At 43.9% G+C, this 27,544-nt stretch overlaps 1 protein-coding gene across 1 annotated transcript in view; it reads left to right on the forward strand.

Annotated features, from left to right (window-relative positions):
- The window catches only part of LOC106580620 (succinyl-CoA:3-ketoacid coenzyme A transferase 1, mitochondrial), a 188,605-nt gene that overhangs the window by 99,399 nt on the left and 61,662 nt on the right, over nucleotides 1–27,544 (forward strand). Inside the window, exon 13 of the mRNA XM_014161871.2 lies at nucleotides 23,891–23,966. Coding sequence (XP_014017346.1) covers nucleotides 23,891–23,966 — 76 coding nt within the window. The remainder of the gene's footprint in view (nucleotides 1–23,890; nucleotides 23,967–27,544) is intronic.

Below are 27,544 nucleotides of genomic sequence, written 5' to 3' on the forward strand. Positions count from 1 at the left end.
ACTCTAGGGGGCTAGGGATGTTATAACAGAACTCTAGGGTAGGGGTGTTATAACAGAACTCTAGGGTAGGGGTGTAATAATAGAACTCTAGGGTAGGGGTTTTATAACAGAACTCTAGGGTAGGGGTGTTATAACAGAACTCTAGGGGGCTAGGGGTGTTATAACAACTCTAGGGCTAGGGGTGTTATAACATAACTCTAGGATAGGGGTGTTATAACAGAACTCTAGGATAGGGGTGTTATAATCGAACTCTAGGGTAGGGGTGTTACAGCAGAACTATAGGGTAGGGGTGTTATAACAGAGCTCTAGGGTAGGGGTGTTATAACAGAACTCTAGGGTAGGGGTGTTATAACAGAACTCTAGGGTATGGTGTTATAACAGAACTCTAGGCTAGAGGTGTTATAATAGAACTCTAGGCTAGGGGTGTTATAATAGAACTCTAGGCTAAGGGTGTTATAATAGAACTCTAGTCTAGGGGTGTTATAATAGAACTCTAGGCTAGGGGTGTAATAATAAAACTCTAGGGTAGGGGTGTTATAACAGAACTCTAGGGTAGGGGTGTTATAACAGAACTCTAGGGGGGCTAGGGGTGTTATAACAACTCTAGGGCTAGGGGTGTTATAACATAACTCTAGGGTAGGGGTGTTATAACAGAACTCTAGGATAGGGGTGTTATAATAGAACTCTAGGGTAGGGGTGTTACAGCAGAACTCTAGGGTAGGGGTGTTATAACAGAGCTCTAGGTTAGGGGTGTTATAACCGAACTCTAGGGTAGGGGTGTTATAACAGAACTCTAGGGTATGGTGTTATAACACAACTCTAGGCTAGGGGTGTTATAATAGAACTCTAGGCTAGGGGTGCTATAATATAACTCTAGGCTAGGGGTGTTATAACAGAACTCTAGGCTAGTGGTGTTATAATAGAACTCTAGGCTAGGGGTGTTATAACATAACTCTAGGGTATGGGTGTTATCGTAGATCTCTAGGGTAGGGGTGTTATAACAGAACTCTAGGGGGGTAGGGGTGTTATAACAGAACTCTAGGGGGCTAGGGGTGTTATAACAGAACTTTAGGCTAGGGGTGTTATAACAGAACTTTAGGGGGCTAGGGGTGTTATAACAGAACGTTAGGGTGTTAGGGGTTTTATAACAGAATTTTAGGGGGCTAGGGGTGTTATAACAGAACTCTAGGCTAGGGGTGTTATAACAGAACTCTAGGCTAGGGGTGTTATAACAGAACTCTAGGCTAGGGGTGTTATAACAGAACTCTAGGCTAGGGGTGTTACAACAGAACTCTAGGCTAGGGGTGTTACAACATAACTCTAGGCTATGGGTGTTATAACAGAACTCTAGGGTAGGGGTGTTATAACAGAACTCTAGGGTAGGGGTGTTATAATAGAACTCTAGGGTAGGGGTGTTATAACAGAACTCTAGGGTGCTAGGGGTGTTATAACAGAACTCTAGGGTAGGGGTGTTATAACAGAACTCTAGGGTAGGGGTGTTATAACAGAACTCTAGGGTATGGTGTTATAACAGAACTCTAGGCTAGGGGTGGTATAATAGAACTCTAGGCTAGGGGGTGTTATAATAGAACTCTAGGCTAGGGGTGTTATAGCAGAACTCTAGGGTATGGGTGTTATAGTAGAACTCTAGGGTAGGGGTGTTATAACAGAACTCTAGGGTATGGTGTTATAACAGAACTCTAGGGGGCTAGGGGTGTTATAACAGAACTCTAGGGTATGGGTGTTATAGTAGATCTCTAGGGTAGGGGTGTTATAACAGAACTCTAGGGGGGTAGGGGTGTTATAACAGAACTCTAGGGTATGGGTGTTATAGTAGATCTCTAGGGTAGGGGTGTTATAACAGAACTCTAGGGGGGTAGGGGTGTTATAACAGAACTCTAGGGGGCTAGGGGTGTTATAACAACTCTAGGGCTAGGGGTGTTATAACATAACTCTAGGGTAGGGGTGTTATAACAGAACTCTAGGATAGGGGTGTTATAATAGAACTCTAGGGTAGGGGGTGTTACAGCAGAACTATAGGGTAGGGCTGTTATAACAGAGCTCTAGGGTAGGGGTGTTATAACAGAACTCTAGGGTAGGGGTGTTATAACAGAACTCTAGGTTAGGGGTGTTATAACAGAACTCTAGGGGGCTAGGGATGTTATAACAGAACTCTAGGGTAGGGGTGTTATAACAGAACTCTAGGGTAGGGGTGTAATAATAGAACTCTAGGGTAGGGGTGTTATAACAGAACTCTAGGGTAGGGGTGTTATAACAGAACTCTAGGGGGCTAGGGGTGTTATAACAACTCTAGGGCTAGGGGTGTTATAACATAACTCTAGGGTAGGGGTGTTATAACAGAACTCTAGGATAGGGGTGTTATAATCGAACTCTAGGGTAGGGGTGTTACAGCAGAACTATAGGGTAGGGGTGTTATAACAGAGCTCTAGGGTAGGGGTGTTATAACAGAACTCTAGGGTAGGGGTGTTATAACAGAACTCTAGGGTATGGTGTTATAACAGAACTCTAGGCTAGGGGTGTTATAATAGAACTCTAGGCTAGGGGTGTTATAATAGAACTCTAGACTAGGAGTGTAATAATAAAACTCTAGGGTAGGGGTGTTATAACAGAACTCTAGGGTAGGGGTGTTATAACAGAACTCTAGGGGGCTAGGGGTGTTATAACAACTCTAGGGCTAGGGGTGTTATAACATAACTCTAGGGTAGGGGTGTTATAACAGAACTCTAGGATAGGGGTGTTATAATAGAACTCTAGGGTAGGGGTGTTACAGCAGAACTCTAGGGTAGGGGTGTTATAACAGAGCTCTAGGGTAGGGGTGTTATAACCGAACTCTAGGGTAGGGGTGTTATAACAGGACTCTAGGGTATGGTGTTATAACACAACTCTAGGCTAGGGGTGTTATAACAGAACTCTAGGCTAGGGGTGTTATAATAGAACTCTAGGCTAGGGGTGTTATAACAGAACTCTAGGGTATGGGTGTTATCGTAGATCTCTAGGGTAGGGGTGTTATAACAGAACTCTAGGGGGGTAGGGGTGTTATAACAGAACTCTAGGGGGGCTAGGGGTGTTATAACAGAACTTTAGGCTAGGGGTGTTATAACAGAACTTTAGGGGGCTAGGGGTGTTATAACAGAACTTTAGGGGGCTAGGGGTGTTATAACAGAACGTTAGGGGGCTAGGGGTGTTATAACAGAATTTTAGGGGGCTAGGGGTGTTATAACAGAACTCTAGGGTGCTAGGGGTGTTATAACAGAACTCTAGGGTAGGGGTGTTATAACAGAACTCTAGGGTAGGGGTGTTATAACAGAACTCTAGGGTATGGTGTTATAACAGAACTCTAGGCTAGGGGTGGTATAATAGAACTCTAGGCTAGGGGTGTTATAATAGAACTCTAGGCTAGGGGTGTTATAGCAGAACTCTAGGGTATGGGTGTTATAGTAGAACTCTAGGGTAGGGGTGTTATAACAGAACTCTAGGGTATGGTGTTATAACAGAACTCTAGGCTAGGGGTGTTATAATAGAAATCTAGGCTAGGGGTGTTATAATAGAACTCTAGGCTAGGGGTGTTATAATAGAACTCTAGGCTAGGGGTGTTATAACAGAACTCTAGGGTATGGGTGTTATAGTAGATCTCTAGGGTAGGGGTGTTATAACAGAACTCTAGGGGGGTAGGGGTGTTATAACAGAACTATAGGGTGCTAAGGGTGTTATAACAGAACTTTAGGCTAGGGGTGTTATAACAGAACTTTAGGGGGCTAGGGGTGTTATAACTTTAGGGGGCTAGGGGTGTTATAACAGAACTCTAGGCTAGGGGTGTTATAACAGAACTCTAGGCTACGGGTGTTATAACAGAACTCTAGGTTAGGGGTGTTATAACAGAACTCTAGGGGGCTAGGGATGTTATAACAGAACTCTAGGGTAGGGGTGTTATAACAGAACTCTAGGGTAGGGGTGTAATAATAGAACTCTAGGGTAGGGGTGTTATAACAGAACTCTAGTGTAGGGGTGTTATAACAGAACTCTAGGGGGCTAGGGGTGTTATAACAACTCTAGGGCTAGGGGTGTTATAACATAACTCTAGGGTAGGGGTGTTATAACAGAACTCTAGGATAGGGGTGTTATAATCGAACTCTAGGGTAGGGGTGTTACAGCAGAACTATAGGGTAGGGGTGTTACAGCAGAACTATAGGGTAGGGGTGTTATAACAGAGCTCTAGGGTAGGGGTGTTATAACAGAACTCTAGGGTAGGGGTGTTATAACAGAACTCTAGGGTATGGTGTTATAACAGAACTCTAGGCTAGAGGTGTTATAATAGAACTCTAGGCTAGGGGTGTTATAATAGAACTCTAGGCTAAGGGTGTTATAATAGAACTCTAGTCTAGGGGTGTTATAATAGAACTCTAGGCTAGGGGTGTAATAATAAAACTCTAGGGTAGGGGTGTTATAACAGAACTCTAGGGTAGGGGTGTTATAACAGAACTCTAGGGGGCTAGGGGTGTTATAACAACTCTAGGGCTAGGGGTGTTATAACATAACTCTAGGGTAGGGGTGTTATAACAGAACTCTAGGATAGGGGTGTTATAATAGAACTCTAGGGTAGGGGTGTTACAGCTGAACTCTAGGGTAGGGGTGTTATAACAGAACTCTAGGGTAGGGGTGTAATAATAGAACTCTAGGGTAGGGGTGTTATAACAGAACTCTAGGGTAGTGGTGTTATAACAGAACTCTAGGGGGCTAGGGGTGTTATAACAACTCTAGGGCTAGGGGTGTTATAACATAACTCTAGGGTAGGGGTGTTATAACAGAACTCTAGGATAGGGGTGTTATAATAGAACTCTAGGGTAGGGGTGTTACAGCAGAACTATAGGGTAGGGGTGTTATAACAGAGCTCTAGGGTAGGGGTGTTATAACAGAACTCTAGGGTAGGGGTGTTATAACAGAACTCTAGGGTATGGTGTTATAACAGAACTCTAGGCTAGGGGTGTTATAATAGAACTCTAGGCTAGGGGTGTTATAATAGAACTCTAGTCTAGGGGTGTTATAATAGAACTCTAGGCTAGGGGTGTAATAATAAAACTCTAGGGTAGGGGTGTTATAACAGAGCTCTAGGGTAGGGGTGTTATAACAGAACTCTAGGGTAGGGGTGTTATAACAGAACTCTAGGGTATGGTGTTATAACAGAACTCTAGGCTAGGGGTGTTATAATAGAACTCTAGGCTAGGGGTGTTATAATAGAACTCTAGGCTAGGGTTGTTATAATAGAACTCTAGGCTAGGGGTGTTATAACAGAACTCTAGGGGATTGGTGTTATAGTAGATCTCTAGGGTAGGGGTGTTATAACAGAACTCTAGGGGGGTAGGGGTGTTATAACAGAACTATAGGGTGCTAAGGGTGTTATAACAGAACTTTAGGCTAGGGGTGTTATAACAGAACTTTAGGGGGCTAGGGGTGTTATAACTTTAGGGGGCTAGGGGTGTTATAACAGAACTCTAGGCTAGGGGTGTTATAACAGAACTCTAGGCTACGGGTGTTATAACAGAACTCTAGAATAGGGGTGTTATAATCGAACTCTAGGGTAGGGGTGTTACAGCAGAACTATAGGTTAGGGGTGTTACAGCAGAACTATAGGGTAGGGGTGTTATAACAGAGCTCTAGGGTAGGGGTGTTATAACAGAACTCTAGGGTAGGGGTGTTATAACAGAACTCTAGGGTATGGTGTTATAACAGAACTCTAGGCTAGAGGTGTTATAATAGAACTCTAGGCTAGGGGTGTTATAATAGAACTCTAGGCTAAGGGTGTTATAACAGAACTCTAGGGGGCTAGGGATGTTATAACAGAACTCTAGGGTAGGGGTGTTATAACAGAACTCTAGGGTAGGGGTGTAATAATAGAACTCTAGGGTAGGGGTGTTATAACAGAACTCTAGTGTAGGGGTGTTATAACAGAACTCTAGGGGGCTAGGGGTGTTATAACAACTCTAGGGCTAGGGGTGTTATAACATAACTCTAGGGTAGGGGTGTTATAACAGAACTCTAGGATAGGGGTGTTATAATCGAACTCTAGGGTAGGGGTGTTACAGGAGAACTATAGGGTAGGGGTGTTACAGCAGAACTATAGGGTAGGGGTGTTATAACAGAGCTCTAGGGTAGGGGTGTTATAACAGAACTCTAGGGTAGGGGTGTTATAACAGAACTCTAGGGTATGGTGTTATAACAGAACTCTAGGCTAGAGGTGTTATAATAGAACTCTAGGCTAGGGGTGTTATAATAGAACTCTAGGCTAAGGGTGTTATAATAGAACTCTAGTCTAGGGGTGTTATAATAGAACTCTAGGCTAGGGGTGTAATAATAAAACTCTAGGGTAGGGGTGTTATAACAGAACTCTAGGGTAGGGGTGTTATAACAGAACTCTAGGGGGCTAGGGGTGTTATAACAACTCTAGGGCTAGGGGTGTTATAACATAACTCTAGGGTAGGGGTGTTATAACAGAACTCTAGGATAGGGGTGTTATAATAGAACTCTAGGGTAGGGGTGTTACAGCTGAACTCTAGGGTAGGGGTGTTATAACAGAGCTCTAGGGTAGGGGTGTTATAACCGAACTCTAGGGTAGGGGTGTTATAACAGAACTCTAGGCTAGGGGTGTTATAACAGAACTCTAGGCTACGGGTGTTATAACAGAACTCTAGGCTAGGGGTGTTATAACAGAACTCTAGGGTAGGGGTGTAATAATAGAACTCTAGGGTAGGGGTGTTATAACAGAACTCTAGGGTAGTGGTGTTATAACAGAACTCTAGGGGGCTAGGGGTGTTATAACAACTCTAGGGCTAGGGGTGTTATAACATAACTCTAGGGTAGGGGTGTTATAACAGAACTCTAGGATAGGGGTGTTATAATAGAACTCTAGGGTAGGGGTGTTACAGCAGAACTATAGGGTAGGGGTGTTATAACAGAGCTCTAGGGTAGGGGTGTTATAACAGAACTCTAGGGTAGGGGTGTTATAACAGAACTCTAGGGTATGGTGTTATAACAGAACTCTAGGCTAGGGGTGTTATAATAGAACTCTAGGCTAGGGGTGTTATAATAGAACTCTAGTCTAGGGGTGTTATAATAGAACTCTAGGCTAGGGGTGTAATAATAAAACTCTAGGGTAGGGGTGTTATAACAGAGCTCTAGGGTAGGGGTGTTATAACAGAACTCTAGGGTAGGGGTGTTATAACAGAACTCTAGGGTATGGTGTTATAACAGAACTCTAGGCTAGGGGTGTTATAATAGAACTCTAGGCTAGGGGTGTTATAATAGAACTCTAGGCTAGGGTTGTTATAATAGAACTCTAGGCTAGGGGTGTTATAACAGAACTCTAGGGTATGGGTGTTATAGTAGATCTCTAGGGTAGGGGTGTTATAACAGAACTCTAGGGGGGTAGGGGTGTTATAACAGAACTATAGGGTGCTAAGGGTGTTATAACAGAACTTTAGGCTAGGGGTGTTATAACAGAACTTTAGGGGGCTAGGGGTGTTATAACTTTAGGGGGCTAGGGGTGTTATAACAGAACTCTAGGCTAGGGGTGTTATAACAGAACTCTAGGCTACGGGTGTTATAACAGAACTCTAGGTTAGGGGTGTTATAACAGAACTCTAGGGGGCTAGGGATGTTATAACAGAACTCTAGGGTAGGGGTGTTATAACAGAACTCTAGGGTAGGGGTGTAATAATAGAACTCTAGGGTAGGGGTGTTATAACAGAACTCTATTGTAGGGGTGTTATAACAGAACTCTAGGGGGCTAGGGGTGTTATAACAGAACTCTAGAATAGGGGTGTTATAATCGAACTCTAGGGTAGGGGTGTTACAGCAGAACTATAGGTTAGGGGTGTTACAGCAGAACTATAGGGTAGGGGTGTTATAACAGAGCTCTAGGGTAGGGGTGTTATAACAGAACTCTAGGGTAGGGGTGTTATAACAGAACTCTAGGGTATGGTGTTATAACAGAACTCTAGGCTAGAGGTGTTATAATAGAACTCTAGGCTAGGGGTGTTATAATAGAACTCTAGGCTAAGGGTGTTATAATAGAACTCTAGTCTAGGGGTGTTATAATAGAACTCTAGGCTAGGGGTGTAATAATAAAACTCTAGGGTAGGGGTGTTATAACAGAACTCTAGGGTAGGGGTGTTATAACAGAACTCTAGGGGGCTAGGGGTGTTATAACAACTCTAGGGCTAGGGGTGTTATAACATAACTCTAGGGTAGGGGTGTTATAACAGAACTCTAGGATAGGGGTGTTATAATAGAACTCTAGGGTAGGGGTGTTACAGCAGAACTCTAGGGTAGGGGTGTTATAACAGAGCTCTAGGGTAGGGGTGTTATAACCGAACTCTAGGGTAGGGGTGTTATAACAGAACTCTAGGGTATGGTGTTATAACACAACTCTAGGCTAGGGGTGTTATAACAGAACTCTAGGGTATGGGTGTTATCGTAGATCTCTAGGGTAGGGGTGTTATAACAGAACTCTAGGGGGGTAGGGGTGTTATAACAGAACTCTAGGGGGCTAGGGGTGTTATAACAGAACTTTAGGCTAGGGGTGTTATAACAGAACTTTAGGGGGCTAGGGGTGTTATAACAGAACGTTAGGGGGCTAGGGGTGTTATAACAGAATTTTAGGGGGCTAGGGGTGTTATAACAGAACTCTAGGCTAGGGGTGTTATAACAGAACTCTAGGCTAGGGGTGTTATAACAGAACTCTAGACTAGGGGTGTTATAACAGAACTCTAGGGTAGGGGTGTTACAACAGAACTCTAGGGTAGGGGTGTTATAACAGACCTCTAGGGTGCTAGGGGTGTTATAACAGAACTCTAGGGTGCTAGGGGTGTTATAACAGAACTCTAGGGTAGGGGTGTTATAACAGAACTCTAGGGTAGGGGTGTTATAACAGAACTCTAGGGTATGGTGTTATAACAGAACTCTAGGCTAGGGGTGGTATAATAGAACTCTAGGCTAGGGGTGTTATAATAGAACTCTAGGCTAGGGGTGTTATAGCAGAACTCTAGGGTATGGGTGTTATAGTAGAACTCTAGGGTAGGGGTGTTATAACAGAACTCTAGGGTATGGTGTTATAACAGAACTCTAGGGTGCTAGGGGTGTTATAACAGAACTCTAGGGTATGGGTGTTATAGTAGATCTCTAGGGTAGGGGTGTTATAACAGAACTCTAGGGGGGTAGGGGTGTTATAACAGAACTCTAGGGGGCTAGGGGTGTTATAACAGAACTTTAGGCTAGGGGTGTTATAACAGAACTTTAGGGGGCTAGGGGTGTTATAACTTTAGGGGGCTAGGGGTGTTATAACAGAACTCTAGGCTAGGGGTGTTATAACAGAACTCTAGGCTACGGGTGTTATAACAGAACTCTAGGTTAGGGGTGTTATAACAGAACTCTAGGGGGCTAGGGATGTTATAACAGAACTCTAGGGTAGGGGTGTTATAACAGAACTCTAGGGTAGGGGTGTAATAATAGAACTCTAGGGTAGGGGTGTTATAACAGAACTCTAGGGTAGTGGTGTTATAACAGAACTCTAGGGGGCTAGGGGTGTTATAACAACTCTAGGGCTAGGGGTGTTATAACATAACTCTAGGGTAGGGGTGTTATAACAGAACTCTAGGATAGGGGTGTTATAATAGAACTCTAGGGTAGGGGTGTTACAGCAGAACTATAGGGTAGGGGTGTTATAACAGAGCTCTAGGGTAGGGGTGTTATAACAGAACTCTAGGGTAGGGGTGTTATAACAGAACTCTAGGGTATGGTGTTATAACAGAACTCTAGGCTAGGGGTGTTATAATAGAACTCTAGTCTTGTGGTGTTATAATAGAACTCTAGTCTAGGGGTGTTATAATAGAACTCTAGGCTAGGGGTGTAATAATAAAACTCTAGGGTAGGGGTGTTATAACAGAACTCTAGGGTAGGGGTGTTATAACAGAACTCTAGGGGGCTAGGGGTGTTATAACAACTCTAGGGCTAGGGGTGTTATAACATAACTCTAGGGTAGGGGTGTTATAACAGAACTCTAGGATAGGGGTGTTATAATAGAACTCTAGGGTAGGGGTGTTACAGCAGAACTCTAGGGTAGGGGTGTTATAACAGAGCTCTAGGGTAGGGGTGTTATAACAGAACTCTAGGGTAGGGGTGTTATAACAGAACTCTAGGGGGCTAGGGATGTTATAACAGAACTCTAGGGCAGGGGTGTTATAACAGAACTCTAGGGGGCTAGGGGTGTTATAACAACTCTAGGGCTAGGGGTGTTATAACATAACTCTAGGGTAGGGGTGTTATAACAGAACTCTAGGATAGGGGTGTTATAATCGAACTCTAGGGTAGGGGTGTTACAGCAGAACTATAGGGTAGGGGTGTTATAACAGAGCTCTAGGGTAGGGGTGTTATAACAGAACTCTAGGGTAGGGGTGTTATAACAGAACTCTAGGGTATGGTGTTATAACAGAACTCTAGGCTAGAGGTGTTATAACAGAACTCTAGTGTATGGGTGTTATCGTAGATCTCTAGGGTAGGGGTGTTATAACAGAACTCTAGGGGGGTAGGGGTGTTATAACAGAACTCTAGGGGGCTAGGGGTGTTATAACAGAACTTTAGGCTAGGGGTGTTATAACAGAACTTTAGGGGGCTAGGGGTGTTATAACAGAACGTTAGGGGGCTAGGGGTGTTATAACAGAATTTTAGGGGGCTAGGGGTGTTATAAAAGAACTCTAGGCTAGGGGTGTTATAACAGAACTCTAGGCTAGGGGTGTTATAACAGAACTCTAGGCTAGGGGTGTTACAACAGAACTCTAGGCTAGGGGTGTTACAACATAACTCTAGGCTATGGGTGTTATAACAGAACTCTAGGGTAGGGGTGTTATAATAGAACTCTAGGGTAGGGGTGTTATAACAGAACTCTAGGGGGCTAGGGGTGTTATAACAGAACTTTAGGCTAGGGGTGTTATAACAGAACTTTAGGGGGCTAGGGGTGTTATAACTTTCGGGGGCTAGGAATGTTATAACAGAACTCTAGGCTAGGGGTGTTATAACAGAACTCTAGGCTACGGGTTTTATAACAGAACTCTAGGTTAGGGGTGTTATAACAGAACTCTAGGGGGCTAGGGATGTTATAACAGAACTCTAGGGTAGGGGTGTTATAACAAAACTCTAGGGTAGGGGTGTAATAATAGAACTCTAGGGTAGGGGTGTTATAACATAACTCTAGGGTAGGGGTGTTATAACAGAACTCTAGGGGGCTAGGGGTGTTATAACAACTCTAGGGCTAGGGGTGTTATAACATAACTCTAGGGTAGGGGTGTTATAACAGAACTCTAGGGAAGGGGTGTTACAGCAGAACTATAGGGTAGGGGTGTTATAACAGAGCTCTAGGGTAGGGGTGTTATAACAGAACTCTAGGGTAGGGGTGTTATAACAGAACTCTAGGGTATGGTGTTATAACAGAACTCTAGGCTAGGGGTGTTATAATAGAACTCTAGGCTAGGGGTGTTATAATATAACTCTAGGCTAGGGGTGTTATAATAGAACTCTAGTCTAGGGGTGTTATAATAGAACTCTAGGCTAGGGGTGTAATAATAAAACTCTAGGGTAGGGGTGTTATAACAGAACTCTAGGGTATGGTGTTATAACAGAACTCTAGGCTAGGGGTGGTATAATAGAACTCTAGGCTAGGGGTGTTATAATAGAACTCTAGGCTAGGGGTGTTATAATAGAACTCTAGGCTAGGGGTGTTATAGCAGAACTCTAGGGTATGGGTGTTATAGTAGAACTCTAGGTTAGGGGTGTTATAACAGAACTCTAGGGTATGGTGTTATAACAGAACTCTAGGGGGCTAGGTGTGTTATAACAGAACTCTAGGGTATGGGTGTTATAGTAGATCTCTAGGGTAGGGGTGTTATAACAGAACTCTAGGGTAGGGGTGTTATAACAGAACTCTAGGGTATGGTGTTATAACAGAACTCTAGGCTAGGGGTGTTATAATAGAACTCTAGGCTAGGGGTGTTATAATATAACTCTAGGCTAGGGGTGTTATAACAGAACTCTAGGCTAGGGGTGTTATAATAGAACTCTAGGCTAGGGGTGTTATAACAGAACTCTAGGGTATGGGTGTTATAGTAGATCTCTAGGGTAGGGGTGTTATAACAGAACTCTAGGGGGGGTAGGGGTGTTATAACAGAACTTTAGGGGGCTAGGGGTGTTATAACAGAACGTTAGGGGGCTAGGGGTGTTATAACAGAATTTTAGGGGGCTAGGGGTGTTATAACAGAACTCTAGGCTAGGGGTGTTATAACAGAACTCTAGGCTAGGGGTGTTATAACAGAACTCTAGGCTAGGGGTGTTACAACAGAACTCTAGGCTAGGGGTGTTACAACATAACTCTAGGCTAGGGGTGTTATAATAGAACTCTAGGCTAGGGGTGTAATAATAAAACTCTAGGGTAGGGGTGTTATAACAGAACTCTAGGGTATGGTGTTATAACAGAACTCTAGGCTAGGGGTGGTATAATAGAACTCTAGGCTAGGGGTGTTATAATAGAACTCTAGGCTAGGGGTGTTATAATAGAACTCTAGGCTAGGGGTGTTATAGCAGAACTCTAGGGTATGGGTGTTATAGTAGAACTCTAGGTTAGGGGTGTTATAACAGAACTCTAGGGTATGGTGTTATAACAGAACTCTAGGGGGCTAGGGGTGTTATAACAGAACTCTAGGGTATGGGTGTTATAGTAGATCTCTAGGGTAGGGGTGTTATAACAGAACTCTAGGGGGGTAGGGGTGTTATAACAGAACTCTAGGGTATGGGTGTTATAGTAGATCTCTAGGGTAGGGGTGTTATAACAGAACTCTAGGGGGGTAGGGGTGTTATAACAGAACTCTAGGGGGCTAGGGGTGTTATAACAGAACTTTAGGCTAGGGGTGTTATAACAGAACTCTAGGGGGCTAGGGATGTTATAACAGAACTCTAGGGTAGGGGTGTTATAACAGAACTCTAGGGTAGGGGTGTAATAATAGAACTCTAGGGTAGGGGTGTTATAACAGAACTCTAGGGTAGGGGTGTTATAACAGAACTCTAGGGGGCTAGGGGTGTTATAACAACTCTAGGGCTAGGGGTGTTATAACATAACTCTAGGGTAGGGGTGTTATAACAGAACTCTAGGATAGGGGTGTTATAATAGAACTCCAGGGTAGGGGTGTTACAGCAGAACTATAGGCTAGGGGTGTTATAACAGAGCTCTAGGGTAGGGGTGTTATAACAGAACTCTAGGGTAGGGCTGTTATAACAGAACTCTAGGGTATGGTGTTATAACAGAACTCTAGGCTAGGGGTGTTATAATAGAACTCTAGGCTAGGGGTGTTATAATATAACTCTAGGCTAGGGGTGTTATAACAGAACTCTAGGCTAGGGGTGTTATAATAGAACTCTAGGCTAGGGGTGTTATAACAGAACTCTAGGGTATGGGTGTTATAGTAGATCTCTAGGGTAGGGGTGTTATAACAGAACTCTAGGGGGGTAGGGGTGTTATAACAGAACTTTAGGGGGCTAGGGGTGTTATAACAGAACGTTAGGGGGCTAGGGGTGTTATAACAGAATTTTAGGGGGCTAGGGGTGTTATAACAGAACTCTAGGCTAGGGGTGTTATAACAGAACTCTAGGCTAGGGGTGTTATAACAGAACTCTAGGCTAGGGGTGTTACAACAGAACTCTAGGCTAGGGGTGTTACAACATAACTCTAGGCTATGGGTGTTATAACAGAACTCTAGGGTAGGGGTGTTATAACAGACCTCTAGGGTGCTAGGGGTGTTATAACAGAACTCTAGGGTGCTAGGGGTGTTATAACAGAACTCTAGGGTAGGGGTGTTATAACAGAACTCTAGGCTAGGGGTGTTATAACAGAACTCTAGGCTAGGGGTGTTTTAACAGAACTCTCGGCTAGGGGTGTTACAACATAACTCTAGGCTAGGGGTGTTATAACAGAACTCTAGGGTAGGGGTGTTATAATAGAACTCTAGGGTAGGGGTGTTATAATAGAACTCTAGGGTAGGGGTGTTATAACATACCTCTAGGGTGCTAGGGGTGTTATAACAGAACTCTAGGGTGCTAGGGCTGTTATAACAGAACTCTAGGGTAGGGGTGTTATAACAGAACTCTAGGGTATGGTGTTATAACAGAACTCTAGGCTAGTGGTGGTATAATAGAACTCTAGGCTAGGGGTGTTATAATAGAACTCTAGGCTAGGGGTGTTATAATAGAACTCTAGGCTAGGGGTGTTATAGTAGAACTCTAGGGTATGGGTGTTATAGTAGAACTCTAGGGTAGGGGTGTTATAACAGAACTCTAGGGGGCTAGGGGTGTTATAACAGAACTCTAGGGTATGGGTGTTATAGTAGATCTCTAGGGTAGGGGTATTATAACAGAACTCTAGGGGGGTAGGGGTGTTATAACAGAACTCTAGGGTATGGGTGTTATAGTAGATCTCTAGGGTAGGGGTGTTATAACTGAACTCTAGGGGGGTAGGGGTGTTATAACAGAACGTTAGGGGGCTAGGGGTGTTATAACAGAACTTTAGGGGGGCTAGGGGTGTTATAACAGAACTCTAGGCTAGGGGTGTTAGAACAGAACTCTAGGCTAGGGGTGTTAGAACAGAACTCTAGGCTAGGGGTGTTATAACAGAACTCTAGGGTAGGGGTGTTATAATAGAACTCTAGGGTAGGGGTGTTATAATAGAACTCTAGGGTAGGGGTGTTATAACAGAACTCTAGGGTGCTAGGGGTGTTATAACAGAACTCTAGGGTGCAAGGGGTGTTATAACAGAACTCTAGGGTAAGGGTGTTATAACAGAACTCTAGGCTAGGGGTGTTATAACAGAACTCTAGGCTAGGGGTCTTACAACAAAACTCTAGGCTAGGGGTGTTATAACAGAAATCTAGGCTAGGGGTATTATAACAGAACTCTAGGCTAGGGGTGTTACAACAGAACTCTAGGCTAGGGGTGTTAGAACATAACTCTTGGCTAGGGGTGTTAGAACATAACTCTAGGCTAGGGGTGTTACAACATAACTCTAGGCTAGGGGTGTTATAACAGAACTCTAGGTTATGGGTGTTATAATATAACTCTAGGGTAGGGGTGTTATAACAGAACTCTAGGGGGCTAGGGGTGTTATAACAACTCTAGGGTAGGGGTGTTATAACAGAACTCTAGGGTAAGGGTGTTATAAAAGAACTCTAGGGTAGGGGTGTTGTAACAACTCTAGGGTATGGGTGTTATAATAGAACTCTAGGGTACGGGTGTTACAGCAGAACTCTAGGGTAGGGGTGTTACAGCAGAACTCTAGGGTAGGGGTGTTATAGCAGAACTCTGGGGTAGGGGTGTTATAACAGAACTCTAGGATAGGGGTGTTATAACAGAACTCTAGGGGGCTAGGGGTGTTATAACAGAACCTTAGGGTTTGGTGTTATAGCCGAACTCTAGGGGGGTTGGGGTGTTATAACAACTCTAGGCTAGGGGTGTTATAATATCTCTAGGCTAGGGGTGTTATAATAACTCTAGGCTAGGGGTGTTATAACAGAACTCTAGGCTAGGGGTGTTATAACAGAACTCTAGGCTAGGGGTGTTATAACAGAACTCTAGGGTATGGGTGTTATAGTAGATCTCTAGGGTAGGGATGTTATAACAGAACTCTAGGGGGCTAGGGGTGTTATAACAGAACTCTAGGGGGCTAGGGGTGTTATAACAGAACTCTAGGCTAGGGGTGTTATAACAGAACTTTAGGGGTGTTATAACAGAACGTTATGGTGCTAGGGGTGTTATAACAGAACGTTAGGGGGCTAGGGGTGTTATAACAGAACTCTAGGCTAGGGGTGTTATAACAGAACTCTAAGCTAGGTTTGTTATAACCGAACTCTAGGCTAGGGGTGTTACAACAGAACTCTAGGCTAGGGGTGTTATAACAGAACTCTAGGCTAGGGGTGTTATAACAGAACTCTAGGGTAGGGTTGTTATAACAGATCTCTAGGGTAGGGGTGTTATAAAAGAACTCTAGGGTGCAAGGGGTGTTATAACAGAACTCTAGGGTAGGGGTGTTATAACAGAACTCTAGGCTAGGGGTGTTATAACAGAACTCTAGGGTAGGGGTGTTATAATAGAACTCTAGGGTAGGGGTGTTATAATAGAACTCTAGGGTAGGGGTGTTATAACAGAACTCTAGGGTGCTAGGGGTGTTATAACAGAACTCTAGGGTGCAAGGGGTGTTATAACAGAACTCTAGGATAGGGGTGTTATAATAGAACTCTAGGGTAGGGGTGTTACAGCAGAACTATAGGCTAGGGGTGTTATAACAGAGCTCTAGGGTAGGGGTGTTATAACAGAACTCTAGGGTAGGGGTGTTATAACAGAACTCTAGGGTATGGTGTTATAACAGAACTCTAGGCTAGGGGTGTTATAATAGAACTCTAGGCTAGGGGTGTTATAATATAACTCTAGGCTAGGGGTGTTATAACAGAACTCTAGGCTAGGGGTGTTATAATAGAACTCTAGGCTAGGGGTGTTATAACAGAACTCTAGGGTATGGGTGTTATAGTAGATCTCTAGGGTAGGGGTGTTATAACAGAACTCTAGGGGGGTAGGGGTGTTATAACAGAACTTTAGGGGGGCTAGGGGTGTTATAACAGAACGTTAGGGGGCTAGGGGTGTTATAACAGAATTTTAGGGGGGCTAGGGGTGTTATAACAGAACTCTAGGCTAGGGGTGTTATAACAGAACTCTAGGCTAGGGGTGTTATAACAGAACTCTAGGCTAGGGGTGTTACAACAGAACTCTAGGCTAGGGGTGTTACAACATAACTCTAGGCTATGGGTGTTATAACAGAACTCTAGGGTAGGGGTGTTATAACAGACCTCTAGGGTGCTAGGGGTGTTATAACAGAACTCTAGGGTGCTAGGGGTGTTATAACAGAACTCTAGGGTAGGGGTGTTATAACAGAACTCTAGGCTAGGGGTGTTATAACAGAACTCTAGGCTAGGGGTGTTTTAACAGAACTCTCGGCTAGGGGTGTTACAACATAACTCTAGGCTAGGGGTGTTATAACAGAACTCTAGGGTAGGGGTGTTATAATAGAACTCTAGGGTAGGGGTGTTATAATAGAACTCTAGGGTAGGGGTGTTATAACATACCTCTAGGGTGCTAGGGGTGTTATAACAGAACTCTAGGGTGCTAGGGCTGTTATAACAGAACTCTAGGGTAGGGGTGTTATAACAGAACTCTAGGGTATGGTGTTATAACAGAACTCTAGGCTAGTGGTGGTATAATAGAACTCTAGGCTAGGGGTGTTATAATAGAACTCTAGGCTAGGGGTGTTATAATAGAACTCTAGGCTAGGGGTGTTATAGTAGAACTCTAGGGTATGGGTGTTATAGTAGAACTCTAGGGTAGGGGTGTTATAACAGAACTCTAGGGTATGGTGTTATAACAGAACTCTAGGGGGCTAGGGGTGTTATAACAGAACTCTAGGGTATGGGTGTTATAGTAGATCTCTAGGGTAGGGGTATTATAACAGAACTCTAGGGGGGTAGGGGTGTTATAACAGAACTCTAGGGTATGGGTGTTATAGTAGATCTCTAGGGTAGGGGTGTTATAACTGAACTCTAGGGGGGTAGGGGTGTTATAACAGAACGTTAGGGGGCTAGGGGTGTTATAACAGAACTTTAGGGGGCTAGGGGTGTTATAACAGAACTCTAGGCTAGGGGTGTTAGAACAGAACTCTAGGCTAGGGGTGTTAGAACAGAACTCTAGGCTAGGGGTGTTATAACAGAACTCTAGGGTAGGGGTGTTATAATAGAACTCTAGGGTAGGGGTGTTATAATAGAACTCTAGGGTAGGGGTGTTATAACAGAACTCTAGGGTGCTAGGGGTGTTATAACAGAACTCTAGGGTGCAAGGGGTGTTATAACAGAACTCTAGGGTAGGGGTGTTATAACAGAACTCTAGGCTAGGGGTGTTATAACAGAACTCTAGGCTAGGGGTCTTACAACAAAACTCTAGGCTAGGGGTGTTATAACAGAAATCTAGGCTAGGGGTATTATAACAGAACTCTAGGCTAGGGGTGTTACAACAGAACTCTAGGCTAGGGGTGTTAGAACATAACTCTTGGCTAGGGGTGTTAGAACATAACTCTAGGCTAGGGGTGTTACAACATAACTCTAGGCTAGGGGTGTTATAACAGAACTCTAGGTTATGGGTGTTATAATATAACTCTAGGGTAGGGGTGTTATAACAGAACTCTAGGGGGGCTAGGGGTGTTATAACAACTCTAGGGTAGGGGTGTTATAACAGAACTCTAGGGTAAGGGTGTTATAAAAGAACTCTAGGGTAGGGGTGTTGTAACAACTCTAGGGTATGGGTGTTATAATAGAACTCTAGGGTACGGGTGTTACAGCAGAACTCTAGGGTAGGGGTGTTACAGCAGAACTCTAGGGTAGGGGTGTTATAGCAGAACTCTGGGGTAGGGGTGTTATAACAGAACTCTAGGATAGGGGTGTTATAACAGAACTCTAGGGGGCTAGGGGTGTTATAACAGAACCTTAGGGTTTGGTGTTATAGCCGAACTCTAGGGGGGGTTGGGGTGTTATAACAACTCTAGGCTAGGGGTGTTATAATATCTCTAGGCTAGGGGGTGTTATAATAACTCTAGGCTAGGGGTGTTATAACAGAACTCTAGGCTAGGGGTGTTATAACAGAACTCTAGGCTAGGGGTGTTATAACAGAACTCTAGGGTATGGGTGTTATAGTAGATCTCTAGGGTAGGGATGTTATAACAGAACTCTAGGGGGCTAGGGGTGTTATAACAGAACTCTAGGGGGCTAGGGGTGTTATAACAGAACTCTAGGGGGCTAGGGGTGTTATAACAGAACTCTAGGCTAGGGGTGTTATAACAGAACTTTAGGGGTGTTATAACAGAACGTTATGGTGCTAGGGGTGTTATAACAGAACGTTAGGGGGCTAGGGGTGTTATAACAGAACTCTAGGCTAGGGGTGTTATAACAGAACTCTAAGCTAGGTTTGTTATAACCGAACTCTAGGCTAGGGGTGTTACAACAGAACTCTAGGCTAGGGGTGTTATAACAGAACTCTAGGCTAGGGGTGTTATAACAGAACTCTAGGGTAGGGGTGTTATAAAAGAACTCTAGGGTGCAAGGGGTGTTATAACAGAACTCTAGGGTAGGGGTGTTATAACAGAACTCTAGGCTAGGGGTGTTATAACAGAACTCTAGGGTAGGGGTGTTATAATAGAACTCTAGGGTAGGGGTGTTATAATAGAACTCTAGGGTAGGGGTGTTATAACAGAACTCTAGGGTGCTAGGGGTGTTATAACAGAACTCTAGGGTGCAAGGGGTGTTATAACAGAACTCTAGGGTAGGGGTGTTATAACAGAACTCTAGGCTAGGGGTGTTATAACAGAACTCTAGGCGAGGGGTCTTACAACAAAACTCTAGGCTAGGGGTGTTATAACAGAACTCTAGGCTAGGGGTATTATAACAGAACTCTAGGCTAGGGGTGTTACAACAGAACTCTAGGCTAGGGGTGTTAGAACATAACTCTTGGCTAGGGGTGTTAGAACATAACTCTAGGCTAGGGGTCTTACAACAAAACTCTAGGCTAGGGGTGTTATAACAGAACTCTAGGCTAGGGGTATTATAACAGAACTCTAGGCTAGGGGTGTTACAACAGAACTCTAGGCTAGGGGTGTTAGAACATAACTCTTGGCTAGGGGTGTTAGAACATAACTCTAGGCTAGGGGTGTTACAACATAACTCTAGGCTAGGGGTGTTATAACAGAACTCTAGGTTATGGGTGTTATAATATAACTCTAGGGTAGGGGTGTTATAACAGAACTCTAGGGGGCTAGGGGTGTTATAACAACTCTAGGGTAGGGGTGTTATAACAGAACTCTAGGGTAAGGGTGTTATAAAAGAACTCTAGGGTAGGGGTGTTGTAACAACTCTAGGGTATGGGTGTTATAATAGAACTCTAGGGTACGGGTGTTACAGCAGAACTCTAGGGTAGGGGTGTTATAGCAGAACTCTGGGGTAGGGGTGTTATAACAGAACTCTAGGATAGGGGTGTTATAACAGAACTCTAGGGGGCTAGGGGTGTTATAACAGAACCTTAGGGTTTGGTGTTATAGCCGAACTCTAGGGGGGTTGGGGTGTTATAACAACTCTAGGCTAGGGGTGTTATAATATCTCTAGGCTAGGGGTGTTATAATAACTCTAGGCTAGGGGTGTTATAACAGAACTCTAGGCTAGGGGTGTTATAACAGAACTCTAGGCTAGGGGTGTTATAACAGAACTCTAGGGTATGGGTGTTATAGTAGATCTCTAGGGTAGGGATGTTATAACAGAACTCTAGGGGGCTAGGGGTGTTATAACAGAACTCTAGGGGGCTAGGGGTGTTATAACAGAACTTTAGGCTAGGGGTGTTATAACAGAACTCTAGGCTAGGGGTGTTATAACAGAACTTTAGGGGTGTTATAACAGAACGTTAGGGTGCTAGGGGTGTTATAACAGAACGTTAGGGGGCTAGGGGTGTTATAACAGAACTCTAGGCTAGGGGTGTTATAACAGAACTCTAAGCTAGGTTTGTTATAACCGAACTCTAGGCTAGGGGTGTTACAACAGAACTCTAGGCTAGGGGTGTTATAACAGAACTCTAGGCTAGGGGTGTTATAACAGAACTCTAGGGTAGGGTTGTTATAACAGAACTCTAGGGTAGGGGTGTTATAAAAGAACTCTAGGGTGCTAGGGGTGTTATAACAGAACTCTAGGGTAGGGGTGTTATAACAGAACTCTAGGGTAGGGGTGTTATAACAGAACTCTAGGGTAGGGGTGTTATAACAGAACTTTAGGGGGCTAGGGGTGTTATAACAGAACTTTAGGGGGCTAGGGGTGTTATAACAGAACTCTAGGGTAGGGGTGTTATAATAGAACTCTAGGCTAGGGGTGTTACAACATAACTCTAGGCTAGGGGTGTTACAACAGAACTCTAGGGTAGAGGCGTTATAATAGAACTCTAGGGTAGGGGTGTTATAATAGAACTCTAGGGTAGGGGTGTTATAATAGAACTCTAGGGTAGGGGTGTTATAATAGAACTCTAGGGTAGGGGTGTTATAATAGAACTCTAGTGGGGTAGGGGTGTTATAATAGAACTCTAGGTTAGGGGTGTTATAACAGAACTCTAGGGTAGGGGTGTTATAAAAGAACTCTAGGGTAGGGTTGTTATAACATAACTCTAGGGTAGGGGTGTTATAACAGAACTCTAGCGGGGTAGGGGTGTTACAGCAGAACTCTAGGATAGGGGTGTTATAACAGAACTTTAGGGTTTGGTGTTATAGCAGAACTCTAGGGGGCTAGGGGTGTTATAACAACTCTAGGCTAGGGGTGTTATAACAGAACTCTAGGCTAGGGGTGTTATAACAGAACTCTAGGGTAGGGGTGTTATAACAGAACTCTAGGGTAGAGGTGTTATAACAGAACTCTAGCGTAGGGGTGTTATAACAGAACTCTAGGGTAGAGGTGTTATAATAGAACTCTAGGGTAGGGGTGTTACAGCAGAACTCTAGGGTAGAGGTGTTATAACAGAACTCTAGGGTAGGGGTGTTATAACAGAACTCTAGGGGGCTAGGGGTGTTATAACAGAACTCTAGGGGGCTAGGGGTGTTATAACAGAACTTTAGGGTATGGTGTCATAGCAGAACACTAGGGAGCTTGGGGTGCTATAACAGAACTCTAGGCTGGGGCGTTATAACAGAACTCTAGGCTAGGGGTGTTATAACAGAACTCTAGCCTAGGGGTGTTATAACAGAACTCTAGGCTAGGGGTGTTATAACAGAACTCTAGGCTAGGAGGGTTATAACAGAACTCTAGGGTAGGGGTGTTGTAACAGAACTCTAGGGTAGGGGTGTTATAACAGAACTCTAGGGTATGGTGTTATAACAGAACTCTAGGGGGCTAGGAGTGTTATAACAGAACACTAGGGGTGTAGGGGTGTTATAACAGAACTCTAGGGGTGTAGGGGTGTTATAACAGAACTCTAGGGGGGTAGGGTGTTATAACAGAACTCTAGGGGCTAGGGGTGTTATAACATAACTCTAGGGGGCTAGGGGTGTTATAACAGAACTCTAGGCTAGGGGTGTTATAACATCACCCTGTAGAGGTAGGTTACCCTGTAGATAGGTCACCCTGTAGAGGTAGATCCCCCTGTACACACACACACACACCTCATTGGGATTAATTGCACTGCAGTGTCTATTCTTTGATCTAACAGGGTCTTTATGTGTGCGTGTGTCCTCCCCTTCCACTGACTGATGCAGGTACACACACCCACCAGAGTATATGAGCGGAGTTGAGCAGTTGGAAATCCCACTCATCGCTCACTGAGCGGTCTTTGTACATCGCTCCAGCACACAACATCCTTTCCCCCACTAAAAATCGCTCCGTGCTCACAGGGGAAAAAAACTGCTGCTCCAAATTCGCTCCATTCATTTTTTGTTTTGTTTATTAAGATGATTTAACAAGCACTCCATCTACTTTTGTGACTATGTACCATTTGGTTTTGAAGCAGGCTATCATAAGAAGCTTCAGCATTTCAACAACATGTCGTAGGCTACTGAACAAGGACCTACCTAGGTGATAAGCTGTGGCCACTGTGTTAAAAAACAACAGGCTTTTTCTATTGATGATCAGGCGCTTCAGTTGGAACTGGCTCTTTTGCGCTCACATTTTACAGAATAGGAATGAAAAGATCAGTGATGAAGGAAATGTGTGGGCTCCAATCAAGTTATAGAAACAAGGCACTGCATCTCAATGCTAGTTGCGTCACTACAGACCCTGGTTAGATCCCGGGCTGTATCACAACTGGACGTGATTGGGAGTCCCATAGGGTGGCGCACAATTGGCCCAGTGTCATCCGGATTAGGGGAGGGTTTGGCCGGGTTAGGCCGTCATTGTAAAATAAGAATTTGTTCTTAACTGACTTGCCTAATTAAATAAACGTTAAATAAAAAATGTAATCAATGAAAACAGGATGCACTGGAGCTAAATTTTGCGTCTCATAGCAAAGGGTCTGAATACTTATGTAAATAAGGTATTTCTGTTTATTTTGTATACATTTGCAAACATTTAAAAACATATTTTTTTCGCTTTGTCATTATGGGGTATCCTGTGTAGATTGATGAGGGAAAAAAGGAAGGGGTCTGAATACTTTCCAAATGCACTGTATACACTGAGTGTACAAAACATTAGGAACACTTTCCTAATATTGAGTTGCACCCCCTCTTGCCCTCAGAACAGCCTCAATTCGCCAGGGCATGGACTCTATAAGGTGTCCAAAACGTTCCACAGGGATGCTGGCCCATGTTGACTTCAGTGCTTCTAACAGTTGTCAAGTTGGCTGGATGTCCTTTGGGTGGTGGACCATTCTTGATACACACAGGAAACTATGTGCATTGTTGCTGTTCTTGACACACTCAAACCGGTGCGCCTGGCACCTACTACCATACCCCGTTCAAAGGCACTGAAATCTTTTGTCTTGCCCATTCATCCTCTGAATGGCACACATACACAATCCATGTCTCAAGGCCTAAAAATCCTTCTTTAACCGGTTTCCTCCCCTTCATCTACACTGATTGATTAAATTGGATTTAACAAGTGACATCAATAAGGGATCATATCTTTCACCTGGATTCACCTGGTCAGTCTGGCATGGAAGAGCAGTTATTAATGTTTTGTACTCTCAGTGTACAGTAGATTGATTGATAAGGTGATTGTGTGTCGTCTCTCTGCAGTGGTCACATCAACCTGACGATGCTCGGAGCCATGCAGGTGTCTAAGACGGGAGACCTGGCCAACTGGATGATCCCGGTACGAGCATCACCTTAGTTTACTCTCTGTCAGTGTTTCCCGTAGCATTACTTTAGCAGGATGGGCCCCGCTGGGTATCTCTGCCTGCAAATGTTGCCCTCTATTGGTCTCAATAGAACATGGTTGTTTGCTCAATCAATCAGATGTATTTCATAAAGCTTTTTTTACATCAGCAGTTACCACAAAGTGCTTTTACAGATACCCTGCCTAAAACCCCAAAGAGCAAGCAATGCAGATGTAGAAGCACGGTGGCTCGGAAAAACTCCATAGAAAGGCTGGAACCTAGGAATGAACCTAGAGAGGAACCAGGCTCTGAGGGGTGGCCAGTCCTCTTCTGGCTGTGCTGGGTAGAGAGGAACCACGCTGTGAGGGGTTACCCTGTCCCTTGCCCCTTACCCTGTCCCTTGCCCCTTACCCCTGCCCCTTGCTCCTGTCATGACGTTGCCCTCTTTGGGTACAGCGAGCACAGTTGACCCCCCTCCCTCTGCACCAGGCCTTTTCTATTTACCATCCCCCGACCTCTATACTTCGACACCAGGCTCTGTGAGAGCGGTCGTATATTCCTATGAGAAGATTCTCTCCTCATGGCCAGTATAGAGAGAACAAAGGAGTTCTTCCACCTCACAGAACTGGAGAACCGAATTACATTTATGTTCTGGAGAAGGTATAAAAGATCGGTGAAGAATCCAGCAACGAACTGGTCCGTTTGGTACAATTTTGTGAAACTCATGAGAGACAATACTACCATATTACCATAATCATGTTTCTACAATATCCTCAGCTATGAGACTTACATCTAAATGGTTGTATAAAATGAATGAATAAGGATGGAACTGTTTGTGAAATTGTGTAATGTGATTATTGACTGTTTAATGAAGGATACTCCAATTCCCTTTGGAGTCTTAACTAAGTCCTTGGCACGCCCCCGGGGACACAGACAGGACCTGACGTCATGAGACAGCCTTTTTCTATGTCCCAAATAAAACCCTCACCTTGGTTGTCTATCACCAGACCGAGCTGACCTCAATTACGAGATGGCTAAAGGTTGGAGACCATGCATTCCTCTTTCTGAACTTTAACAGTACCGCGTGGTTAAACTCTTAGACTACCGATACTGACAGAATAAGAACAAGTCTTTGATATTAATTACTAGTCTGCAGCTTCGGTATCATTGAACGCGAAGACCGACGAAACATCTGTCCTATAACGACATGAATGAATGTCACTCTGAACTATCCATCCTAACCACGAGAGAGAGAGAGAGCGCGGACAAACTCTCCAACAGAAACGAACTTTTCAACAAATATCCCGACGACACACTGAGCGTAAATATATATATTGATTGCAATTATTCCCGAATGAGTGAGCGTTCATGTGCAAAGGATTAGCATTTCAATTGTTATAATTATCAACTCTAGTGTCTTCTCAGCCTCCCCCACTCCCCTTTTTTCTAACAAGCCGCCATGCCGGTTTAGCCCACTAGGGCACATTCCTCTATCATTTCTTGTAACGATATCTACTGTTTGTTATGCATTTCTGTGAATTACTTAGTTAGTAAATAAATGATTTTAAGACAATTGATGTATGGATGACTCATAGTGAAGACTGGGCTCGTGCAGATAACCAACAATTTACGACGTTTGGAATGAGACTGGCGTGAGGTAAATATTAATTCGAAGACTAATTGATCACATATCAAAATATCTGAAAGTTATATTAGGAAAATTATAACTTTGTAATCTGAATATTTTCCTTGGTGCCCCGACTTCCTAGTTAATTACAGTTACATGATTAATCAGGTTAATCGCGTAATAATAATCACAGAGTTATTTGATAAATATGTCTTCAGTTTTAATGATGCCAAAGACACGGCACTCCTTACCCTGTCCCTTGCTCCTTACCCTGCCCCTTGCTCCTTAACTTGTCCCTTTCCCTGCCCCTTGCCGCTTACCCCTGCCACTTACACTGGTCCTTACCCTGTCTCTTGCCCCTTGGTCTGTAGTTATGACCTGTATTATAGCAATGGGGAGCTGTAATGTAGTGATTGCTCAGTAGGTTACAGTTATTACCTGAGGCCTCAGCAGGTCAACGGGCTGTAACCACTTCCAGACCCTCAGCCAACAAGGTCAAGCAGCAGAGCACAGGCAGGCAGACAGGTATGATGGAGGTTAGCCATTAGACTCACTGCGCCTGATGCAGGGAAGCCTAGCAACACCATCCACAGAGCTACCGGAAGCTGGAGAGGCTGACGGCAGGAACACGCTCAACACAAAATGCACATTGGGCATGGTTTGCTTTTGTTTATGTTCAACTGTTGAGTATGTTCTTGTCTTAATAATAAGAGAGGTAGAGGGGATAGACAGACGGGCATGCAGACAGATAAAGGGCTGGGAACTATAAACACCTGGCAAGATACCAGATTTGGGTGTAGAATGGTCAAATGACACAGATTAAGCCCAATCCTGTACTAAAAAGCAAAATCCTTATTGAAAAAATAAATAAAAAAAGTAACATGCTTTTTTGTCCAGGACCAGGCTTAAAGGGATACTTTGGGATTTTGGCAATGAGGCCCTTTATCTATGTAATGCAATGACTGGAAGTCTATGGAATACCAGCAGAGCCTATGTACTTCCAGTCATTATGCTAACGCTAGTTAGCAATTGCGCTTGCACTAGTTCGCAACTTCCTTTAAACGGCACACAGAGAGAAAACTGGTATCCATTAGTTCATCTGACTCTGGGGAAGTAGATAAAGGCCCTCATTTGCTAAAATCCTGAAGTATCCTCTTAATCTGTGTCCTGGAAACTGGACCTAAGTGTATTATATCATTATTAATCAGGTCTCTTAGCTTGCCATTAGCCCTTTTTGTCTTTGGTAATTGATAATTAGCTGCTAACTTGATTAACTGTGTTTGACTTATTTGTCTTAATGGTGATGACACAAAAGGCACTGGATGAGCTCGCTCAGTAAGGACTCTGTCTGACATTAACACAACAGAGCACCGGTCAAACGTTTTAGAACACCTACTCATTGAAGGGTTTTTCTTAATTTTTACTATTTTCTACATTGTAGAATAATAGTGAAGACATCAGAACTATGAAATAACACATAGAATCATGTAGTAACCAATAAAGTGTTCAACAAATCAACATATATTTTATATTTGAGATTCTTCAAAGTAGCCACCCTTTGCCTGGATGACAGCTTTGCACACTCTTGGCATTTTCTCAACCAGCTTCACCTGGAATGCTTTTCCAACAGTCTTGAAGGAGTTCCCACCTATGCTGAGCACTTGTTGGCTGCTTTTCCTTCACTCTGCGGTCCGACTCATCTCAAACCATCTCAATTTGGTTGAGGTCGGGGATTGTGGAGGCCAGGTCATCTGATGCAGCACTCCATCACTCTCCTTCTTGGTAAAATAGCCCTTACACAGCCTGGAGGTGTGGTGGGTCATTGTCCTGTTGAAAAACAAATTATAGTCCCACTAAGCCCAAACCAGATGGGATGGTGTATCACTGCAGAATGCTGTGGTAGCCATGCTGGTTAAGTGTGCCTTGAATTCTAAATAAATCACAGAC

This window comes from Salmo salar, chromosome ssa20 (genome assembly GCF_905237065.1).
Source record: "Salmo salar chromosome ssa20, Ssal_v3.1, whole genome shotgun sequence".
Classification (NCBI taxonomy): Eukaryota; Metazoa; Chordata; class Actinopteri; order Salmoniformes; family Salmonidae; genus Salmo; species Salmo salar.